Source organism: Typopeltis vanoorti, chromosome 17 (assembly GCF_054136105.1).
Source record: "Typopeltis vanoorti isolate ZY-2024b chromosome 17, IOZ_Tvanoo_1.0, whole genome shotgun sequence".
NCBI classification, from domain to species: domain Eukaryota; kingdom Metazoa; phylum Arthropoda; class Arachnida; order Uropygi; family Thelyphonidae; genus Typopeltis; species Typopeltis vanoorti.
This window is the reverse complement of record NC_143565.1, coordinates 86,788,222-86,810,015: the sequence shown is the minus strand read 5'-3', so window position 1 is coordinate 86,810,015 and position 21,794 is coordinate 86,788,222. Positions and strand designations below refer to the sequence as shown.

Below are 21,794 nucleotides of genomic sequence, written 5' to 3'. Positions count from 1 at the left end.
AAAACACTTGACCAAAGACTAGAGACCGCAGATATGAGAGTCCTGAGAAAGATTAGAGGCGTGAACAGATGGCATCAATGGCAATATCATAATAAAAATGAGGATATTAGGAAAGAACTTGACATTGTCAGCATCCAGGAATGCGTTAGCAGAGCTAATCTCAGATGGTATGGTCACTTAAATAGAATGGGAGAGGAAAGATTAGCAAAACAAGTGTTCTCTGCCAGGTTGGCAGGAAAACGGCCCAGAGGAAGACCAAGATATAGGTGGATTGATACGGTAGAAAGTGCCTTAGACGATAGAAATATAAGATCTGATAATGTTGGAGTCTTGACAAGTAACAGACTGATTTGGAGGAAAATTGTAGATAGGAAGTTAATAATGATGTAATTTTTTCATGTACTACTGTCATATCCTGTACACCCCTTGAGGGTACATGGCAGGAATTTGATGATGATGATGAATCTCTTCACATCTTTATATATAAAAAAAGGAAAAACAGTTTGATAATATTGAGATATATTAAAAAAAAAATATACAATATTCTGAACTTTATTTCAATAACAGAAACTTGTCTTTAAATCTAAAAAGACAAACAAACAAATCACTTCTTATCTGGTTTTTTGGTCCAAAAATATACCAGTTGAAAAGAATGTTATGTCTTTTAATTGCACCTGGACCTCCCTTGAAAAAAGTTGTTTTTTCTCCTGAAATTCATTTTATCTTGGAAATAACTAAAGATTACCTAATCTCATTTAGAGATACGAAAAGTTCACTCTTGACAATAAAATCTTCAAATTCGAACACTGACCAATGTCCATTCATAAAAACGCCTTCTAGAAAAATCGTACAATGTTTCTTCTTTCTACTTTCTTCAAGGTTCACCATCTTTTTCCCTTCTTCCTTTATGAAGGATTCATGAGAAAAAATGATCGAACACTTAAAAATCAGCTCGCCGTATCCTTCAAAACAGTTAAATCATTACTGCACTAATGGAACCGTTAATATCCAATAAACATTTCTCTTCCTGTATGAGAAACATCATTTATCAAGTTTCAACATTCCTATAAATTTCTTTCACAACTGTTACTTTTGTAATATAACAGCTAAAAAACATCTTTCTTTCTGAAAGATAACTACTAATGGAATTTTTTTCTCACTAGTTCCAAAAATTCTTCATATCTCTCTTATTTACACAGCTCTCTATCCAGCTGTTTTAGTAGTTACCATGTTCTTTTTTACTCATGCGTGCTCCAGTGCACATGATACTTCCAATTCTGCTTCAGTTGTATAGTAAGGGTGTCACCATTACATATTATCTTTATGGTTTTTTGCTTGAAAGTGGTAAAAACATATTTTTTAGTCAACTAAGCAAGTCTTTTTAACTTATGTGTTTTAAACATACACAGATGCTAAACAATAATATTTATTGTAGGTCAAGCTAAATTACAGTCAAGTAAAATTCACTTTAAAAAAGTGTTAACGCTACACATAAATGTAATATGTAAACAATGCACAACTAATGGAACTTTATACACACACACAAATATAAAAACAAGCAATTAATCATGCAGTTCTCACAATATAAATGTACTAATAACCGAAAATCGTAATTTGAAATGGAATATTTAAGTATACACTAATTTACACAAATTCTGTAGAACATCTGTATGGATATACTGATGGTCTGAAGTATTCACTTGCAAAATGATCAGTCAGTAATTCAACTATTTTGTTTGCATTTGACCTTCTTACCACCTACTCTTGTTAAAGTCATCCTTCCATAGTTATTCTTCCTTTTACTCACCACACAGCAAAATAACTCTTTGAGATTTCTTTTGGACCTAAACAGCTAGCCTTTCCTTTCATCATTAGCATTGACTATTCCTTACCACACTCATCACCCTTCTTTTTTGCACCTTGTACTGAGTTTGCTAATCATCTCTTCCATTATATTACCTCCACAACTTTTTCTTTTGCCCTCCACAACTCCTGCTTAATGATGCTATTCATCCATCTAACTCCTACCTGATTTATCCTCCTGACTCTGGGTATACAGTCTGATACTGCTTTCATCAAACATTCCTTGACTATCTCCCATGCACTGCTGAAATACTTGTTATGACCATGGCACTGCTTTAAGTTGACCCCTCAATTTGTCATAATCACCTGCTTTGTAATTTTGCACATGTCCCTTCACAGAAAATTCTGCATGTCTAGCAGTCTCCCGGGTCAAGTGATTGCTTCCCCCCCCCCAGAAGTGGGGACAGCATGGTTATTGCTAGGTTCTGTGATCCCTGATGATGGCAATGTGACTTTGCCAAAATATCAGAAGTATTAATTAAAGTTACTATAATTAATATTCAGTATGCATTATAATTCCTGAGAAATAATAGTTATCCAACGTATAAGCCTTTACTTGATAGTGAGAGGTTCTTGTTGTAAGCTTGAGAGAAAGAGAGAGAAGAGCATATATTATGTGCTCTATTAATTAATGACCTGATAACAACAATTTTTAAGAGGTGATGAGCAGACTTCTGATGAATATATATGAGGATTTCCAAGAATGGCTAAACTACTGGCATTTTCTTTTTCTGTGGTGAATTGAATGCATGGATGAAGGCTGTTGATCCAATGTAAGAAAGTGGTAAGTTCATTTTCAGAATGAGACCAAACAGCAAAAATATCATTGATATAAAAAAAATCAAAGAGAGAGTTGGGGATGAATGGATAAGAACATGATATCTTCCAGATGGTTCAAAAAATAGTTTGTGAAATGTATAGTTAGAGGGTTACCCATGGCACCTTTGCCTCTGTTTATAGATCTTGTTTTTCCAGCTGAAATATCCTGATTTTATCTTGTGGTATGAAGCTTGTCTTCTCCATATGAGAAGTTTTAAATATGAATGCCTTTTCATAGAACATTGTGAAGCCCTTTTACATTGTCCTAACCTGAGTCGTAATGATTGTCTCTCTCAAAAGTTTGGGCGATTCTCATTTTAAGTAAACATCAAAAATAGTTTTAATATTATTTATTAATATTAATTTCTAGCACACAGCAGCCATTTTGAATTGGTAAACCAATTGCTAATTATATTCCTTTTTTTTTTTTTGATTAGCTTGTTGTTTCTGCATCACAGATCTTGGTTGGTTTCTGCGCTTAGTGAAGTATATATGTATTCTCAGTGAAATCACAATTTTGTGTGCATGATATACAAAAGTAACATGAAAAAAAACAATGATAGACTGAGCTGACCTCAGATTCTCGAATTGAAGTTTTTAATTTAATCCTAGATGGCCATGTACATTCCCCATCTCTTTTCAAAGAGTTACTTTGAATAAGAGATGGGGAATGTTTTACTCCATGGAAATGGAAATTAAAATTTGCATATGTATTCAAGTTATTAATTAGTTTACTAAACTTATTTCATATACTAGTTCTTGAATACTGATTTTTTTCATTTCTTATTTCGTAGTCAAAAAATAAATCAGATATTATCTACAAAAACAGAATATCACATTTCTCCATTCATTGTTGATTTTATAAAAGCAACAATAAATGTGTCTTTCTGTATAAGAAAAATGAAATAATTTTTATTTCATTTCCTTCCTTCCCTCCTACCTAATTTATGCTTACACATAGACCTACTCTTCGCCTGTGTGGGTTTTGACAGAATAGGTTGGTTAATACTTATTCCCTTATTTCATTTACAAAACAATGTTAAAAATCCTATAATATGACATTTAATATACATTTCCATATCTGATGAAGTCTCTGGCACATCAGTAGATTTCAAAATATAGATTTTGCATAAAACTCCTCATTATCTTCTTCCACTTCTCTTTTTTTTTTTTTTTTACCACACACAGGTGAATCTGAAGAAAGAAAGGAGGTCCTTTCTTTCTTTGAATAAAAAATAAAAAAAATAGGAGGAGGATGTGAGATTTTTAAAAATTCTTAAAATAATTTTCTGTTATCTGTTGAAACATCCTGTTTTGAAATAGTTTAAAAAAATTGTATTTATTTATTGCTGCAGTGAAACTGCTGTGTTGTTTTATATATTGCTGTGTAATACTGGAGGAGGGACATCATTTGCTATACACAATATCATTCCATTCTCCAGAGTATATACATAAAAATGAATCCTGAGTTTTACAAGAAAAAGGAGTGCTTCTAGAAGTTATCTTTATTAGTTATATATCCTGAAAACAGTAATTATTTCTTCTCCTCTCTATATAGCTTTAGTTTTGATAATAAGTGCAGCATGGCAATTCACTGTGTGTGCAACATTTCCTTTGTTCTTGCCCATGGCCATGTACAATACTAGATGTTTTGTCCCTGCTTAGTGTGAACATGTTAATTTTCAATCCTGGGTGATTGTCATTTAACATACGGAATTGATTTTTTTGTAGATTTGTCAGACTCAGTTTTAACTAAGGATATGAACATGAACCTCATTTCAATAAAGGTCATGCCATATCTACATGCAAAGTGAAATCTTTTGGTATGAAAACATAAACTATAAGAAATAGCAGGCTTTCCTTATTTACAGATTTGGTTAACCACCAAACCAACCTTGTATGTCCATTGAATTTGAATACCATCAGAATAACATGGATACAAAGTTTTGTTACACAGGCTTTTGTGAAATGAGGACATAATATGATTGTTTTGCTGGTATTCTTACTACATAAAACAGCTGGAATTTGAAATATCTTATTAATTACCCATCTAGTCTCTTGAAATTCATTATTTCACATCATCATTTCAGACTTGCATGTTTTCCCTGACCTGCCTGTCTGTTCAATGAATATAGGGCAACTCACAGGTACAGTTGATCTTGTAGACAACAGGTTTTTAAGTTGTAGATGGGGGAGGGTTGGAGGTTTTAGGAGATTAGAGATATTGTTGAGAGATAGAAAACACTCAAGTCTGAACATATCAAGGACATGAAGAATGAATGAAAATACAAACCAGAACTGGCAGCACATATAATCGAAACTAAACATGAAGTACTATGGCAACAAATCAGAATGCTCCACCTAGATTACAAATTCTTTTCAAAAGCATTCAAGGAGAGTCAGCTGAAATGATAAAACACTCTCAACAGTGCAGCAAGAAACAAACAAGCGATAATTTCACATAAAGTCTGGTTTTTTTCTCATTAAACACAACATATATATGGGGATGCCAGTTGTTTGCAGGAGACCATGAATCAGCAAATACCTTCATAGCACATGCACATTTTCGATTTGCTATTCTTGTCTTCAAATATTTCATGGTGAATGTTACCTGTTTGTAATCTGCTTTCTATCATTTTATTTTTTAGTTTATTCATTTATTTCTCCTCATGATGTGAAACACATGAATTTTGTGAAAGTAGTTGAGTAATTAATGAACTGTTTCAAACTCCAGGTATTTTATGTAGTAAGAATTCCAGCAGAGGGGGTGCTTAAGGGTCAAAGCTGTATAACTTAGAGGAGACCTCCACATAGCCTTTAAAGGAATGCAGAGAACTGACCAGGGCTTCTGACCTAATGTCCAATCCTCACCTTCTCGTGGTGCACCCTGATGGATATCTACCTGGATACTGAATGAACGAGTATGGGCTGGCAATTTGGGATTTAGCCGACCAAATTGTATTCTTATTGGGCTTAAACCAAAATACAAAATGATGGTACAACATGACAAAATTTCATGCCGGCTGGGGCATCGCCCGGTTAAACAAGGCCCAAGTTGTTTTCGCCAGGGAACCAGGGCAAACAGCGAAAAGTCAGCTACTGAAACAAATCTGAAAGCACACCCACAACATCACCAGAGTTAAAGATCAGTACTATCAACATAAGAAGCCTGAATGGTAAAGGAATGGAGCTAGCTGAAGAATTAGACAAGTACAAGATCGACATAATAGGGGTGACTGAAACAAAAAAAAAAGACCAAAACTGGTGAGATCTTTCTGAGCAATAAATACAAAATGTTATATTCAGGAAATGACAATCAAGGAAAAGAAGGAGTAGCCATAGTATTCAACACAAAATACGAGTCTAATATTCTTGAATGGGGAATTGTGCCTGTGGTCCCACAGAAGGTTCTACTAAGGTAGAAGTGGAGGAAGTTTTTGATGCTTTAGAAAAAGCAACTGACACAATGAAAAAGGAAAAGTTGGTCCTTGTTGGGGATCTAAATAGCAGAGTAGGAAATGATTGTCAGACATACAAAAATATTTTGGGAAAATTTGGAGAAAAGAGCAAAGCTAATAATAATGGCAAATACCTGTTGGATTTCTGCTCAGGACATGGACTGGTTATTACTAACACCATGTTCCAACATAAAAATGTGCACAAATTCACATGGAGAGAAGAGGCAAGGAATAACAAAAGTCTCATTGACTTTATTATTGTTGATAGTGATGTTTTCTCCCTGGTGCAGGACACCAGAGTGTACAGAGGATTTGAAATTGAAAGAAGCGATCACTATTTAGTCTTGAGCAGGATAAAATTGAATTTCATATTGAAAAGAATAACATGTAAGAAAATTTTAAAGCGAATAAAAGTTGAGCAGCTCTCAGATGTGAAGTGGACTAAAATACGCAAAGATTATTGAACAAAAAATGAAAGAGTTTGAGAACAGGAACCAAACCTTGAAGATTCAGTGGCAAGCCTTGAAGAAAACCCTGATTGATTCAGACAGAGAAGCATATGGTGAGGTTGTCTGCAAGGATAGAAAAATCAGAACTCCATGGTGGACACAGGAAGTTAAAGAGGCAGTGAAGGAAAAGAAGAAAGCATATCAAAAGTTCCTGGCAAATAAGTCAGCTTTTGCTCTTAGAGAATACAGAGACAAATGTAAGAAAGCAAAACACTGTGTAAAACTAGCTAAACAGAAGTCATGGGAGAACTTTGGCAAGAACATAGAAAATAAATATCAAGAAGGTGGTAAGATATTCTGGAGGTTGTTGAAGAAGCTTAGAAATGGAGGAAAGAGTGCTATAAAAGGAGTTAGAGATGATAAAGGTGACATGAAAACAGGAGAAAAAGATATCCTTGAAGTATGGAGTAATTACTTTGAAAAATTGCTAAATGAAACAAGCAGTGATAGCACAGTGGTAAAAAACACTCAACAGGCATACAGTCAGGAATACATATCCATACTTGAAGTAGAAAAAGCCTTCAAAGGCTTGAAATGTGGAAAGGCAGCATGAGTAGATGATATTCGACCAGAAATGCTGAAGTATGGTGGTATAAAAGTCTTGCAGTGGCTGCACTGCATAGTTCAGAAAGCCTGGACAGAGGGACGAATTCTCGATGATTGGAGTAGAGCTCTAATAGCGCCCATATATAAAATGGGAAATAAAACTGAATGTGAGAATTACAGAGGTATTTCCCTACTAAGTATACTTGAGAAACGTTTGAGAAGAATTGTGGAAGAAAAGCTTGCTGAAGAACAAGCTGGATTCAAGCCAAATAGAGGCTGTCAGGATCAGATCTTCACTTTGCGACAAATAGTCAAGAAAGCATGGGAATATAACAGAGATCTGTATTTAAGTTTTGTCGATCTGGAAAAGGCATATGACAAGGTTCCAAGAGAGAAGCTATTCAATACACTACAGTTATATGGTGTCAATGGAGCATTATATCAAGCAATACTTAGTTTTTATTTGAGTTGCAAGTCAGCAGTTAGAATTGAAGAAAGTACAGGAATATGGTTTAATATTAAATCTGGTGTGAGACAAGGATGTACATTATCCCCTCTATTATTCATTATCTATATGGATCACATTATGAAGGAAAGTGGTATTAAACATGAAATCAGAATTGGAGATGTTAATATCAGCTCTTTGCTTTATGCGCGGACGATATTATACTTCTAAATAAATCTGCTGCAAGTTTGCAAGATTCCCTGACTAAATTGAATAACTGTTGTAATAGATATGGTATGAAGGTCAGCAATACAAAGACAATGAAAATAAGATATAGAATTGTTGAAAAGATCAACTGTGTTATGAATGGAGAACCTGTGGAACAAGTAAAACATTTCAGCTACGTAGGCACAATTTTTAGTGAAGTTGGTAAATTAAATATGGAAATAGACAACAGAATCAACAAAGCTGGTATGGTAGGATGTCAATTGAATAAATTCATATGAAATAAAAGAGAAATTAGTCAGAACACTAAATTAGCTGTATACAAGACAGTGTTCAAACCACTTTTAACTAATGGATCTGAGAGCTGGGTCAGAAGTAAAACACTTGACCAAAGACTTAGAGACCGCAGATATGAGAGTCCTGAGAAAGATTAGAGGCGTGAACAGATGGCATTAATGGCAATATCATATTAAAAACGAGGATATCAGGAAAGAACTGGACATTGTCAGCATCCAGGAATGCATTAGCAGAGCTAATCTCAGGTGGTATGGTCACTTAAACAGATTGGGCGAGGAAAGATTAGCAAAGCAATAGTTCTCTGCCAGGTTGGCAGGTAAACGACCCAGAGGAAGACCAAGATATAGGTGGATTGATATTATACAAAGTGCCTTAGAAGATAGAAATATAAGATCTGATAATGTTGGAGTCTTGACAAGTAACAGACTGATTTGGAGGAAAATTGTAAATAGGAAGTTAGTAATGATGTAAATTTTTCATGTACACCCCTTGAAGGTACATGTCTGTAATTTGATGATGATGATGAGAATTCCAGCAACACAATTGTATCATGGATACAAAACTTTATTTATTTCATCCATATGGCCATTTGGGTAGTTATGTGGCTTGTTTTCATCACCCTGAGGTTCAAGAAAAATTTTTAATAGATCAGCTTGATGATTTTAAGGTCATTATGGGAAAATGACATCATAAAATTACTTTTAGGCATTCTGAAAACAGATTTAATAAATGTTTCCAGTAGTGGAAGAAATGATATGCCAAGTGTGTTGTAAATGGGCTTCCTTTGAAGGATACTAAACTCAAAATCTTCAGTCTGTTATTCTTTGTGCAGTCACATCTATTTTGAATACTCTTTGAAGAAACCTAGTATAGTTAACTTTCACTGTAGCAAACACCATTATAATATACTTGTTCATGATATAACAAACTAAAAAGTCCTAGCTAAATCTGTTAAGAATACTGCTGTTCTAAAAAATAGTTTATATAAAAACTATCCACTGTAAACAAACTGTTCCTGTTATTCTTCTGCACCTGCTATATTGAAGTTGACTGTATTTAGCATTAAATTTTTTCATTAGTTTGCATTATTGGATAATACTATACCTCTGTGATGCACTTGGAAAAACAGGATTTGGCACCCTTCGATTGGAAAACGAGTTTGATTCTCATCCTAATGAGAGGAATCTTTACATGGGCTTTTCAGTTGAAGGTTAGTTAGCCAATCCCATATAGTGGTAGGGTTTTTTCTCCTGGAAACTTAGGTGTTTAATCCCACGTTTTGGTAAATTTGCAAGAGAATGCACACAATTAATAGTCAAGAAATTTGCCAATATGTGGTTTGTAGATGGTGAATGATGATGTAGCATCTAGACAACAGATTAAGTAATATAGACAGTGGATTGTGTGGTGTAGAGTACCCTCCTGCAATGAGTTCTTTTACTCCTTAGAAGAGTCACATAATAATAATAAATAATTAAATACAAATTAGTCACCAATTGAAATTGTAAATTTAATTAAATATATTTCTTAGTTTCAGGAACTAGAAGTTCTAAAATTATATCTTCAAGTCTTCTATGTACTCTCTGAAGAGGAATTAATGATGCAAACTTTTATCAACATTCTTCCTTCTTTAATTGATTACTGTGATGGGATTTTAACTGAAGAGGTATGATTACAATTGTAAGTGGATAGTAGTGTACATTATTAATCAGTTTTATCTCTGATCAGATCTGATTGCAAGAAGAAAATAATTAATTTCAGTTAGACACAGATTGTTGCAGAAACAATTCAAATTATAACTGAAAATAACTAATGTTCTATCAAGGTATATTCTTTATGGAATAGATAAAAAATGAAATCAATTCAGAGAATTCAAGCCAAGAATGACTGTCTTCCAGATCTTAGACAGATTAATGCAGCCATATTTATTGAGGTCAGAGAAATGTTTCATGATTGATGCTGCTTTCAAAAATAGTCTCAAAGACCTTCATAGCAGCTTCTGTTCAGCATGGTTTTCCATTTAGTCCTGTGTGAAGGAATTCCTTAGGACTGGGCTGCCAGTTCTGACCTACCATACAGATGATTGTGAAAGTAGTTTTTATATTCTTCAAGGTGGATATTAACAGATATCCCACTCTGTCCAAAGTAGACTAATTTGCAGGTATATTTAAAAACTTCATGGCTTACACATGTAAAAAGATATATAGAATTTTATTCAAAAATTCTATATATCACAGTATATTTCATCAAGTGTTATGTGGGCATCGTAAGGAAGAAGCATGTGCATATTTGCTCATGTCTTGGTTGCAGCTGAAGTATGATTACACTATCAGAGTTCAAAGGGACAATTGTAAAAGTTGCATAAATAAATTATAATTTAAAAATAATTATTAAAAAAAGTAAAGAAAGAGACAAAAAATTATGAACAATTAATAGGATCACTTATCAAAACTTAGAGATTGGTGTGCAGTCTGAGATTTGGACAGTTTCGATTTGGACAGTTTCGTAGCATTTTACATGCTTCAAGGAAAAGATGATCAAATTTGAACTAGCTTGAATAAAAAAGCTTTGTCTGGTTCCAAAGAACTCTGGAACTTTTCTTTGCCTAATGTCAATAGCATGAGAAATGGGGAGAGGACAACTTTGTTATGTTTAATGCCACAAAAACACAGTCTTGCCTTTTCTCACACAAAAGATTTGGACAGTTTCGTAGCATTTTACATGCTTCAAGGAAAAGATGATCAAATTTGAACTAGCTTGAATAAAAAAGCTTTGTTTGGTTCCAAAGAACTCTGGAACTTTTCTTCGCCTAATGTCAATAGCATGAGAAATGGGGAGAGGACAACTTTGTTATGTTTAATGCCACAAAAACACAGTCTTGCCTTTTCTCACACAAAAGAGATTCTAGCTCACTTTAGTACACACTTTTAGTACTAACATTTTTTTAGTACTAACATTTTTTTAGTACTAACATTTTTAGTACTAACATTTAGTACTAACACTTTTGGACTAACATTTTACTTCAGTCTTTCCAGGCATAAACATATCACATCATAGCCTTCTCAGCATCAAGAGCATATTTTACACCAACCAACTCTTCAATATATACAAATCCGTCCATGTTTAGAATACTGGTGTTAAATTTCCCTTTTTTTTTTTTTTTTTTTACTTTAACATAAATTGAAGTAAAAACCGCTACTTAAATTGCTCACGTGTGCAAAACTTGGTAGGCAAAGAAATTGCCCATGGCTAGAGCCAAATTTCTTTGATACAAATCTGGAATTAACTCCATGTCAGAATATGTAAAAATTTGTTTGTTAAAGCTGCGCCATCCAAATTCTTAGACAGGAGAATCTTCCTTGTCAGGGAGTTAATACTCAGAATGACACACTATTCGATAATCAAGCAATTAAATTTCCCAATTACAAAAAAAACTTTGTATATCTTTACTCTTACTGCAGTCGTAGCTATCCCCACAATTTAACTCACACTGGTTCTATTTTTATGAGTGGTGCATTGAGTTCACAGATCAGGCAATTTGTTAGATAAGAAAAAGAAAAGTTTATTCATTACTCTAATATGATGTACAAATATTAAGATCACTTAATAAAACTGAATCTCTCCTACCAAATTTTAAAATGATTAACCAGACATAACCTTAATACTCCTAGTCATAAACAATATGAGACAATATCTACTACCAGTTAAATTTCTGACTTGATCCTATTCAACTAACATTCTTGTACAAGCATTTATCTTATTCTAGATTCAAGAACTATCAGGCTATAACAAACTTTAGCAATTCAATACCACACTGTACATGAATTCTTATTCAGAGCTAAGACAATCTACCAGTTGATTAGATACTAAAGTCCTGGTTCAGTTTTGTAAGTCCAATCACTGAGCATATCCGCACAAATTTTCACACTAACTGTTTCTTGCATACAAAGGAATTGAAAAGTTTCTACATTACTGAGCATCAGGATCTCTCTTGCCTTTTCTCTCGATCTCCCAAAAAATTCACACATCTTGTTACCCTCTCTTATGGTCAGTTGTCTTCAGGTAGGACAAACTAGTGATTACGATCACGAATCACCTTTCTGATGTTGGCTAACCCAGCAGAGCAGCTTCGCCCACCTTTCCGATGTGGGCAAAGCTGCTCTGCTGGGTTTGGTCCACATGGTTCTGCATGTTGATCAGTTTGCGCTGGCTTTTCTGCTGTACCGATGATTATGCCCACACTGGATCACTATCTGGCCGCATGGCTGCCACTAGACATCATTCTTTTTGACCGCTCTCAAACAACTTCTCCGGGAACGACTGGAACAGGAATTCCGAATGAAAAAAAGAGCCCAGAGTTGGCGTCGCCAAGCTCTATATATCCTTGCTGAGCTGTTATCCCTCTTACATCACTCTTTTCCGGCCGGCACCTAAAATTCTTGCACTCTGTACTGTTCTCTCCTCGTTGCGTTCTCCACGCGCGCAACTTGGACCTCGCATATGTGACTGCCTGGGGTCATTTCTTTAAGCCGATTATCCCATTATATACTTAGATCTAACTTTCTCTTGTTAACATAACTTTCACTAAATTCCAATCCTTATTGGTTTTACAAGGACACTTAACAATATAATACATAGGAGAATTTACAATTAAATGATTATTTCGATACTTCTGTCAACAATTTCACTTATACCTATATACAAGCATTTTCTCCGGGAATTTTTTTGTATCTGTTAAATCTGAATGAAATATTTTACAATATAATAAACCTTTCATTCAAGATTTAACACTGGTCACTTGTTTGGAGGGGTGGTGGTGGGCCATCCAGAGGCATGCAGTTAGGCTTCTACATGATCCCTCTCTTACGGACTCACTTCAACCTCTATCACAGCTCCAGTGTTTTAGTACTGTGTCTATTCTGCAGATATTTCCATGGTAATACCTTCCTTTAAGGAAGGGTATTGAAATTCTTTTGCATCAGATTGTAGTCTGATAGAAGGATGATTTACTGGCAATCATTTTTCTCAGGTAGTTTTGTTGTATCCATTACACATCAGATTGCTTTCAATTGTATTCAGTTCACCTAACAAAAGCGAATCAGAAGAGTAGATTTTATGAGCTCTATGTACAAAACTTGATAATACCCTTCTTCTGTGAGGAATGATGGTGAGGACAAGTGAATGTATCTTCCAGTAAAGATTGGCTTCTGATGAACTGAAAAGTCAACATGACCTATATACATCAAGACTATATTGCATTATGTTATCCAACAAGCCTGGCCTTGCTTCTCATGATATTGACACCAGGCACAGAGTTCTTTGGAACCAGACAAATCTTCTTCATTCCAGCAAGCTCAATTTGATCATCTTTTCCTTGAAGCATGTGAAACACTATGAAATCATCTGAACCTTAACCACTCAAACTGGTTACCAATCTCTAAGTTTTAAGAGGTGATCACTATTAATTGTTCATAATTTTTTTCTTTTTTTAATAATTATTTTTTATCTCTGCAACTTTTACAATTGTTCCTTGGAACTCTAATAATGTAATCATGTATGGTACTTCAGTTACAACCAAGACACAAGTTAGTATGCACATGCTTTGACTCATTGTTGTGATTAATGTTTTGAATGTAGTTATCAGCCTGTCTCTCTCTCTCTCTGATGATGATGATGTGCACATTGGATGAAATGCAGATATTGGAGTTTTTGAATAAAATTCTATATATATTTTTTGAATGGCTGTGTAGCTCAGTGGATGTGGCGTTTGCACACCACGGCACGACACTTGGCCACACGAAGGAAGACTTGGTTTCGAGTCTAGTCGGCGACTAGAGGAAATTTTTCTAAGCCTTTTTTCGACCAGTTCCCGAGTTAGTCGATCTCTGGCACGAGCAAGCAGGTTTTTCCTCCCGGAAACTCGGGTTTTTCGTCCTGTAAACTCAAGAAAATCGACCGTAGAACCCACATTATTTCAGACATTAAATATATTGTGTTAGGGTTAGGGACCACGAGATGGCAGCACATTTAAGCCGTCTCTCTTCACTGCGTACCGCTTAATTAGTGATAGCCTTGGGCCATCTATCTCTGATTGGGTACCAGTGGAGATTGAACTGCCCACTCAGTCTCCAAAAGTTAGATAGGGCTAAATGGCCTCGCCTACTTCCAGTATACGGGAATAAAAAGGCGTTAGCTGATTTTTTCTTTTTTTTTTTGATATATATTTTTTGTATATATCTTTATGTGTAATCAGAGAAAGTTCTTAAATATGTCTGGTACACATGTTCCATTAAAATTATTTATTCACTTGCAGGCACAATTAATATTTTGTTTTAATTTGATGAATAATGAAAAGATATATATTATTGTGTGTGTTTCCTGTACCTATAAAAACAGTTTAGGCTCATACTGCAAGTATTATTTAAATATTTGTAATTCCTTTCTGATATATTTATCTACTTTAAAACAACTCTACTTTCTCCAAACTTAAAATCTCATATATCACATTCAGTTATCTTAATCTCATAAAATGAAACAGGAGAAATGTAATACGAATGAAACATTGTTTAATAAATAGAAAAATGTATCAATATAATTATTTATATTAAAAAAATCATAAGAGATACACTTTCTCTCTCTCACACACATACACATCTAAATCTAATTTCAGGAATTTAAAAAAAAATAGTTTTCTAACAAACAAAACAAAGAAAAATTTCTTTGTAAATTCCTTCTTGATTCTTTCTAGTACAATCAGTTCACCTAATTTCACTAATTCAAAGTCAGTATTCTTTCTAAATAAAAAAGTTTGCCCTGCTTCAATAGACTTCAGTGTAAACAATTATCAGAAAAAAACTATCCTACTTCAGAAAGTTATCCATGAAAAGAAAACACTTAGAGTAAACTGTTAGTTTTGCAGTTCTTGAAACAATCATTCATTTTGAATTTGGTTTCCTTTGTCTCAGTAATAGTTTTCTTCTTGTTTTCAGTATTCTCAAGAACTCAGTTCAGAAGAAAACACAATTTTATCTTGCAAAAGAATTGTTGAAGGGACAAACACAGGGTTAAATAAACACTAGACCAAAACTAGTACTGGAATTTGCTGTTTTTCAAACTTCAGCTAATGTTTAACCATTTAATGAAAAAAAAAAATTTTAGAGGTCTAGATTTTTATCTTCTGGTGGTTGTACACCATTTGAAAATATCTGAAATACTTTCAGATAAATCTAGAGGACTCTGAATACGTTCCTATAACTTTTTCTTCTATCTAAACAGAACTTCTATTTTCCTCATTCCAATTTCCATAACAAACAGTCTGCATATGTATGTGCTAGCTTCGAACTGTCAGTACAGCTCAATGGTGCTCTCTTCATATGGGTAGGATGAAACAAGTGAAATAATTTCGACAATTTTCAAGTGGAAGAAAAAACGCACTAGATTTTGGCCAGCAGATATTAAAAAATTATCATTCTTTTATTTTAATAGAGTGAAACTGCATAATAAAACCTAGTGCATTTCTTCCACTTGAAAATTGTCAACACCCATGTATTCTCTCCGTCACCATTACAGAACATTGCTGAAGTGTAGCAATACTTTATGACATAAACTAAAGTTACAAAGTGTCTTAATAATAACATTTTACAAAATGATTTAACATATATTATTCTTTATTTTCTTTGTGGAGACAAAGACAAGTGAATTTAATTTTAATAATAAATTTCACTGCTGGCCAAAATCTAGTATGTTTCTTCCACAAAAAAGACTACATTATGGTAAATAAACAGGGAGGGGAGAAAAAAAATGTTGAATTATCCCAGTTTCTTTCCTTTTTTAAGATTTGCTTAATATACTGGTGTCCAAAATCTAAAGGTGAATATATTTTACCCTGTATATAAAAAAAAATTCATGACTACAGCCAAATGTGGACATAAATTTATTGCCAACATACTAATAAATTATATTACGCAAAAAATGTGTTATAAATTTTGTACAAATTAAATTACAATATGTTTTTGGCAAAACTTACAAATTTCCTAAGTAAGTAGTTAAGGAATTGTATAGTGCTTTCAGAAAACTAATGCAGAGAGACATTTCGGTATGGAATATGCCCACTCCAAACTGTGATGCAGCTCTCACAATGTCATACCATGCTTAGCACCAATCGATTCGGGTAGAATTCTTGAGGCAAATCGGCCCGGTCCTCCTTCAGAACAAGGATAAGGGCTTGTTTATTTTCTGGAGGGGAACTTCAAGCAGTAATGTGTCTCCCTATTGCATCTGAAATGTGTTCTATGGGGTTGAGATCCGGGAAGCATGACTCGATTCGATTAATATACTCAGTCTACAGAAGTGTCTCCAGTGCTCATGTACGATGTGATGTGGATTGTCATCCATAAAAGTGAATTCTTAACCTACAGAACAATTGAATATGATATTGAAGAACTTTGTTTCAGTATCATTCACCAATCATAGTCCCTTTTTCCAGCACTTGTAGCTTGGTGCATCTATTAAGCATAATGCCTTCCCACACCATTACTCCAACACCGCTATATATATCCCTTTCAAGAACATTCTCATGGTGGTAAGCAGTACCACTTTCATGTCAGATCAAGTGTTGTCTAGAATCAGAGGAAAGATTAAAATGACTCATCTCTAAAGAGTTCATTAATCCACTGGTGTCTTTGTCCAATTTTTATGGATACAACACTACTGAAAATGTGCTCTACAATGAACTGTGGATAGAGGGACACAGACTGAGCTTTTGGGCATTTGTCGAGATATCCACATGAATGATTACATGGAGCTGTCTTGCAAGCTGGTCTGCTGTGGTGAATCGATTACATTTTGCTGTTATAACCAAAGAGTGTCTTCATACTCTATGGTAGAGCAAGCATCTGGAACACATTCCATTGGTTTGAAATGCTGCCCAGAGCTTTGATGCAGTGCTATGTGAGATTCCAAACTCTGGCAATATCAGTTATCCTGTGGCCTTCTTCAAGCTTTTCAATACTACTTCTCACGTCAAATCATCTAGATGATGTCTTCAAGACATTATGAGACATCTAAGTTTGCAACTTTATTCCTTCATGAAAAGAGCTTCCTTCAAACACAATTTGCTTAGTGCTGCCTTTTGCCTTTTATTGTACTGAGTGCTACCACATGATCCATTTGCATGCAATTTGAAAATTTGAACGTATACCTGCTTTCTACTGAATGACTAATTTCTGCTAATGAGGCAAGGCAATTTTGAGCTAAAGCTCTCATGTAAAGGAATTCCAGATCAGATAATACTTGGTATAAAGAGGATGAAGAAGGGAAAATCGGTGGGCCTGACAGGATTCCAGTGGAGGCTTGGAAGGCACTGGGAGAAGAGGGAATTGACCTGCTGTGGAACCTGTTAATAAAAGTTTGTCAACAGGAAAATATACCCGAGGAATGGAGGGAAAGTACTCTTGTCCCCATCTACAAGAGTAAAGGGGATGCACAAGACTGTAAGAATGAATTACAGAGGAATAAAGTTGATGTCCCCCACACACACACAATGAAAATCCTAGAATGGGTTCTTGATGGAAGACCGAGAAAGGAGGTGGAGATTGCAAAGGAGCAATTTGGCTTCATGCCTGGTCGATCGATGACAGATGCTATCTTTGGGTTATGGCAGATGATGGAAAAGTTTCGAGAGAAGCAACAGGAGCTTCATCTGGTATTTATTGATCTGGAGAAAGGTACCTTCTTCTCTCTCAAACACGCTGGAGGTGTTTGAGAGAGAAGAAGGTATACCGGCGAAATATGTCAGGCTGGTGCAGGAGATGTACAGAAATGTGAAGACAAGAGTTCGGACCTGCCTGGGAGAAACAGAAAGTTTTCCAGTGACAGTTGGCTTGCATCAAGGGTCAGCATTAAGCCCGTTCCTGTTTAATATTGTGATGGAGGTGGTGACGGAGGAGGTGAGAGAAGATGTGCCTTGGACTATGTTGTATGCATATAACATCGTGCTGTGTGCAGAATCAAGACAAGAAGTGGCAGCTAAACTTGAAAGTTGGAGGAAAGTACTGGAAGAAAGAGGTATGAGACTGAGCAGAAGTAAGACAGAGTATATGTGTTGCAAAATGGATGGCAGCCAGGAGACAGATCTGGAAGGAAATGTCATCAGGAAGGTCAGTGACTTTAGATACTTAGGTTCAACAATGAAAGAGTATGGTGAGGCTGAGAAGGAAGTAGGATGCAGGATACAAGCAGGATGGAGGAACTGGAGAGAGAGAGAGAGAGATGGCTGGAGTGCCATGCGATAAGAGGGTGCTGATTAATCTAAAAGGCAAAATCTACAGGACAATAGTGAGACCAGCTATGATGTATGCTATGGAAACTGTGGCCCTGAGGAAAAATAACATCAGCAGGATGTTATTTTTCCTCAGGGCCACAGATGAGAGTGCTTAGGTGGATGTGCGGTGTGACCAGAAAGGATCGTCTGAGAAATTACTATTGTAAGGGAAACGGTAAAAGTTACGAACTTAGGAGCAAAGATACAGGAGGCAAGGTTGAGATGGTTTAGTCATGTGATGAAGAGAGAGGAAGAGTGTGTGGGAAGAAAGGTCATGCAGGGGAGGAGGAAGTGCGGACGGCCAAAGAAGAGATGGAGGGAGATGATGGAGGAGGACTTGAGGATGAAGAACGTGGATGTGGCTACAGCCCAAGACAGGAGGTTGTGTAGAAGTCTCACTACAAACAGTGATCCTACTTAAGTGGGAAAAGCTGCAGAAGAAGAAGAAGATAAAACTTGGTGTGGGATATCAGATCTGACAAAAAACATGTGTTCTGTCCTTATGGAATGCAGTATGGTGATGATGTAATGTGGAAGAACTGAAGTGAACTGTAGTCAATAGAAGAGATGCTATTTGAGATTTGTTGATTGATGTGGGTTTTTATATATACAATTGTCCCTTGAAGAATGTGGGTTTGAACAGTGTGGATTCACTTATACAGTTTTTTATGAAAAATATATTGGAAATTGGAAAATTTTTTGGAGATTTGTGACAATTTGAAAAAACTCGCAGATGAACCTCTTAGCTTAGAAATATAGAAAAAAAATTTAAAAAAAGTTAGGTATGTTATGAATGCATAAAATATATGTAGATACTAGATTATTTCATCATTTACTACCATAAAGTATACACAAATCTATTATAACAAATTAAAATTTATCAAGACTTTTGATATTTTTTGGAATGATTTTTAAACCTTGGTGACACTATAATTTTTTAATGTTCTTTCATGGTGGTGGAATATTGGCAAAATTTATAATGACTTGACATGACTAAATGCACAAGATATGCCCACATTCCATTCCAAATATTGCTTCAATTGCAAGCTGCTGTACTTGATTCCTTCTAGCATAGCCTGACAGAGTAAGCTGCAGTAGGATTATTTCCTGATTAGCTGGCATTTAAATTGCCAGCTGATCAGGAAACCTCGTTCAGGAGGTTTCCTGATCAGCTGGCAATTTAAACCAACAGGGTTGAATTTGTTCTGTTTATTCTAATACATCCCTTGCTACAGAACCCAGTTATCTTTGTGATACTTTTTTTTAACCAATGCTACAACTCTTTAAAAAAATATACAAAATATTGAATTACTTCCCCCCACACACACACACAAAATCACAAAAAACTATTTCCATACCCTACATCGGGGGTGTTCAACCCGTCGAACGCGGAGCGATTTTTGGTCGATCTCTTGTGTATTCCTCCTTACTTACAAATTTAATTAAAACTGAAAACATAATATTTTATTTATCATTATTTTGTATTATTTTTAATTTGCTTTAAGTGTATTGCTATTGTTTATTTAATTTTCGTTAAATCAGTAATTTTCTTATACGTCCGGGTAAATGAATTAATTTGGATCAGTGGAGGTCAAACAGCGAGCTGAGTGAATATGATTATAAGCAAAGTGTAAAAACTCGATTGTAGCTTAAATATTAAATATTCCAAAGCACATTACATCGATTTTTTACTTAGGTTAAGTCCCATGTGAATATTGTGAAAAAATAAACTTTGTTTGTCTCAGTATAGTTTGTATTAGATGTTTTTGTAAATAACTCTTTTGAAGTTAACTGTATATACTGCTTTAATAAGAATATGTTAGAGTGTTAAAAACAAAGGCAATGTTTTTGTTGCTGAAGCTGTGCATGGCGGCATTAGAAAGATTGTTATTGAAACTTGTATGTATGAGAAAGGCTTGCAGGCTCTAAGGGGAAACATCTCCGAAGTCAGTCAGAAAGAGTTCAAACAACTTTTCAATGGCCAGCAACTTACAATCAAAAGAAAACTGAGGAGAACAAAAGGCGTGCTGAGCTTGAAACTTAAGATGAAAGACTCATACTGATTCTTTGGGGGTTACCAAACTTCATGTGAGGTCTCAGAGGAGGCCTAATAAAAAGGGACTGAAGCAAGTGGAAGGGGTCCTGGTTCCAGAATTGCTGTCAGAGAGGAGGCTGCCTGGTCCAGAGTCGCCGTCAGAGAGACTATCCGGATCCATATTGCTTGAGAGAGGAGTTTCCCCCTTCCAGAAAGGAGCTTCTTGGTTCGAGACGTCGCTAGAGAGAGAGAGAGAGAGAGACTACTTCTAGGCCGCCGACAAGGTTTCAAATTGCCGAAAGGAAGAGTTCCAATTGCCGGAGAAAAGTTTCTTGGCCAGGTTAATGTCAGACATTCACCAGTGTGTTGCGTTTTCATTACAATTTGATGAATCAAATGACTTCACTGATATTGCTCAGTTAATGGTATTTATTCGCATGGTATTTCAAGATTATTCAAGTAAAGAAGAACTTTTGAAAATTATACCATTATTGGAAAGGACTAGGGGAGAAGACATTTTTTCGGCATTTGATGAATTTGTGAAACAACACAAATTTCTGCTTTTTAAATTTGTGTCTATTACTACTGATGGTGTTCCTGCAATGATAGGTAATAAATCAGGCTTCATTTCATTATGTAAAAATGATGACAAATATCCAGATTTTTTAACGTACCACTGCATTATTCACCAACAAGTACTGTGTAGTAAAAGATTAAACACAAAAAGATGCTTTGGATATTACATTTAAAATTGTAAATTCTGTTTGAGGAAAAGCCCTGCAACGGCGGTTATTTAAATTGCAGGCAGATGATGATATGGAACTTCTGTTGTACAATAATGTTCGCTGGCTCAGCAGAAGTCAATTTTTAGAAAGATTTCTTGTATTAATCAACGATATAAAAATTTTTCTTGATAAAAAGGAGATATTTATCCACAATTGAGTGATAAAAGATGGTTGTTACACTTATCATTTTTAGTAGATTTCTGTATGATAAGCAATTTAAATTTAGAGTTACAAGGTAGAGATAAAAATTTAATTGACATGTTAAGTTCAATAAAAACTTTCCAACAATACTTACTTTTATTAAAGAAAAATATAAATGACCGCGAATTTAGACATCTCCCATATTTATTAAAATTTTTTGAAAAAAATCAAGAAATGCTTCGCTATAATTTAAAAGAATTTATTCGTGAAATAGAATTAGTTGAGGAAGAAATAAATTCAAGATTTAAAGATTTTTATAAAACTGAAATGATTGTAATAAACAAAAACAG

General features: G+C 34.9%; 1 protein-coding gene across 1 annotated transcript in view; it reads left to right on the top strand.

Annotated features, from left to right (window-relative positions):
• LOC150097598 (tRNA (guanosine(18)-2'-O)-methyltransferase TARBP1) overlaps positions 1–21,794 on the top strand; it is a 230,785-nt gene that overhangs the window by 89,258 nt on the left and 119,733 nt on the right. The window contains 1 exon segment of the mRNA XM_090406955.1: positions 9,694–9,828. Coding sequence (XP_090263081.1) covers positions 9,694–9,828 — 135 coding nt within the window.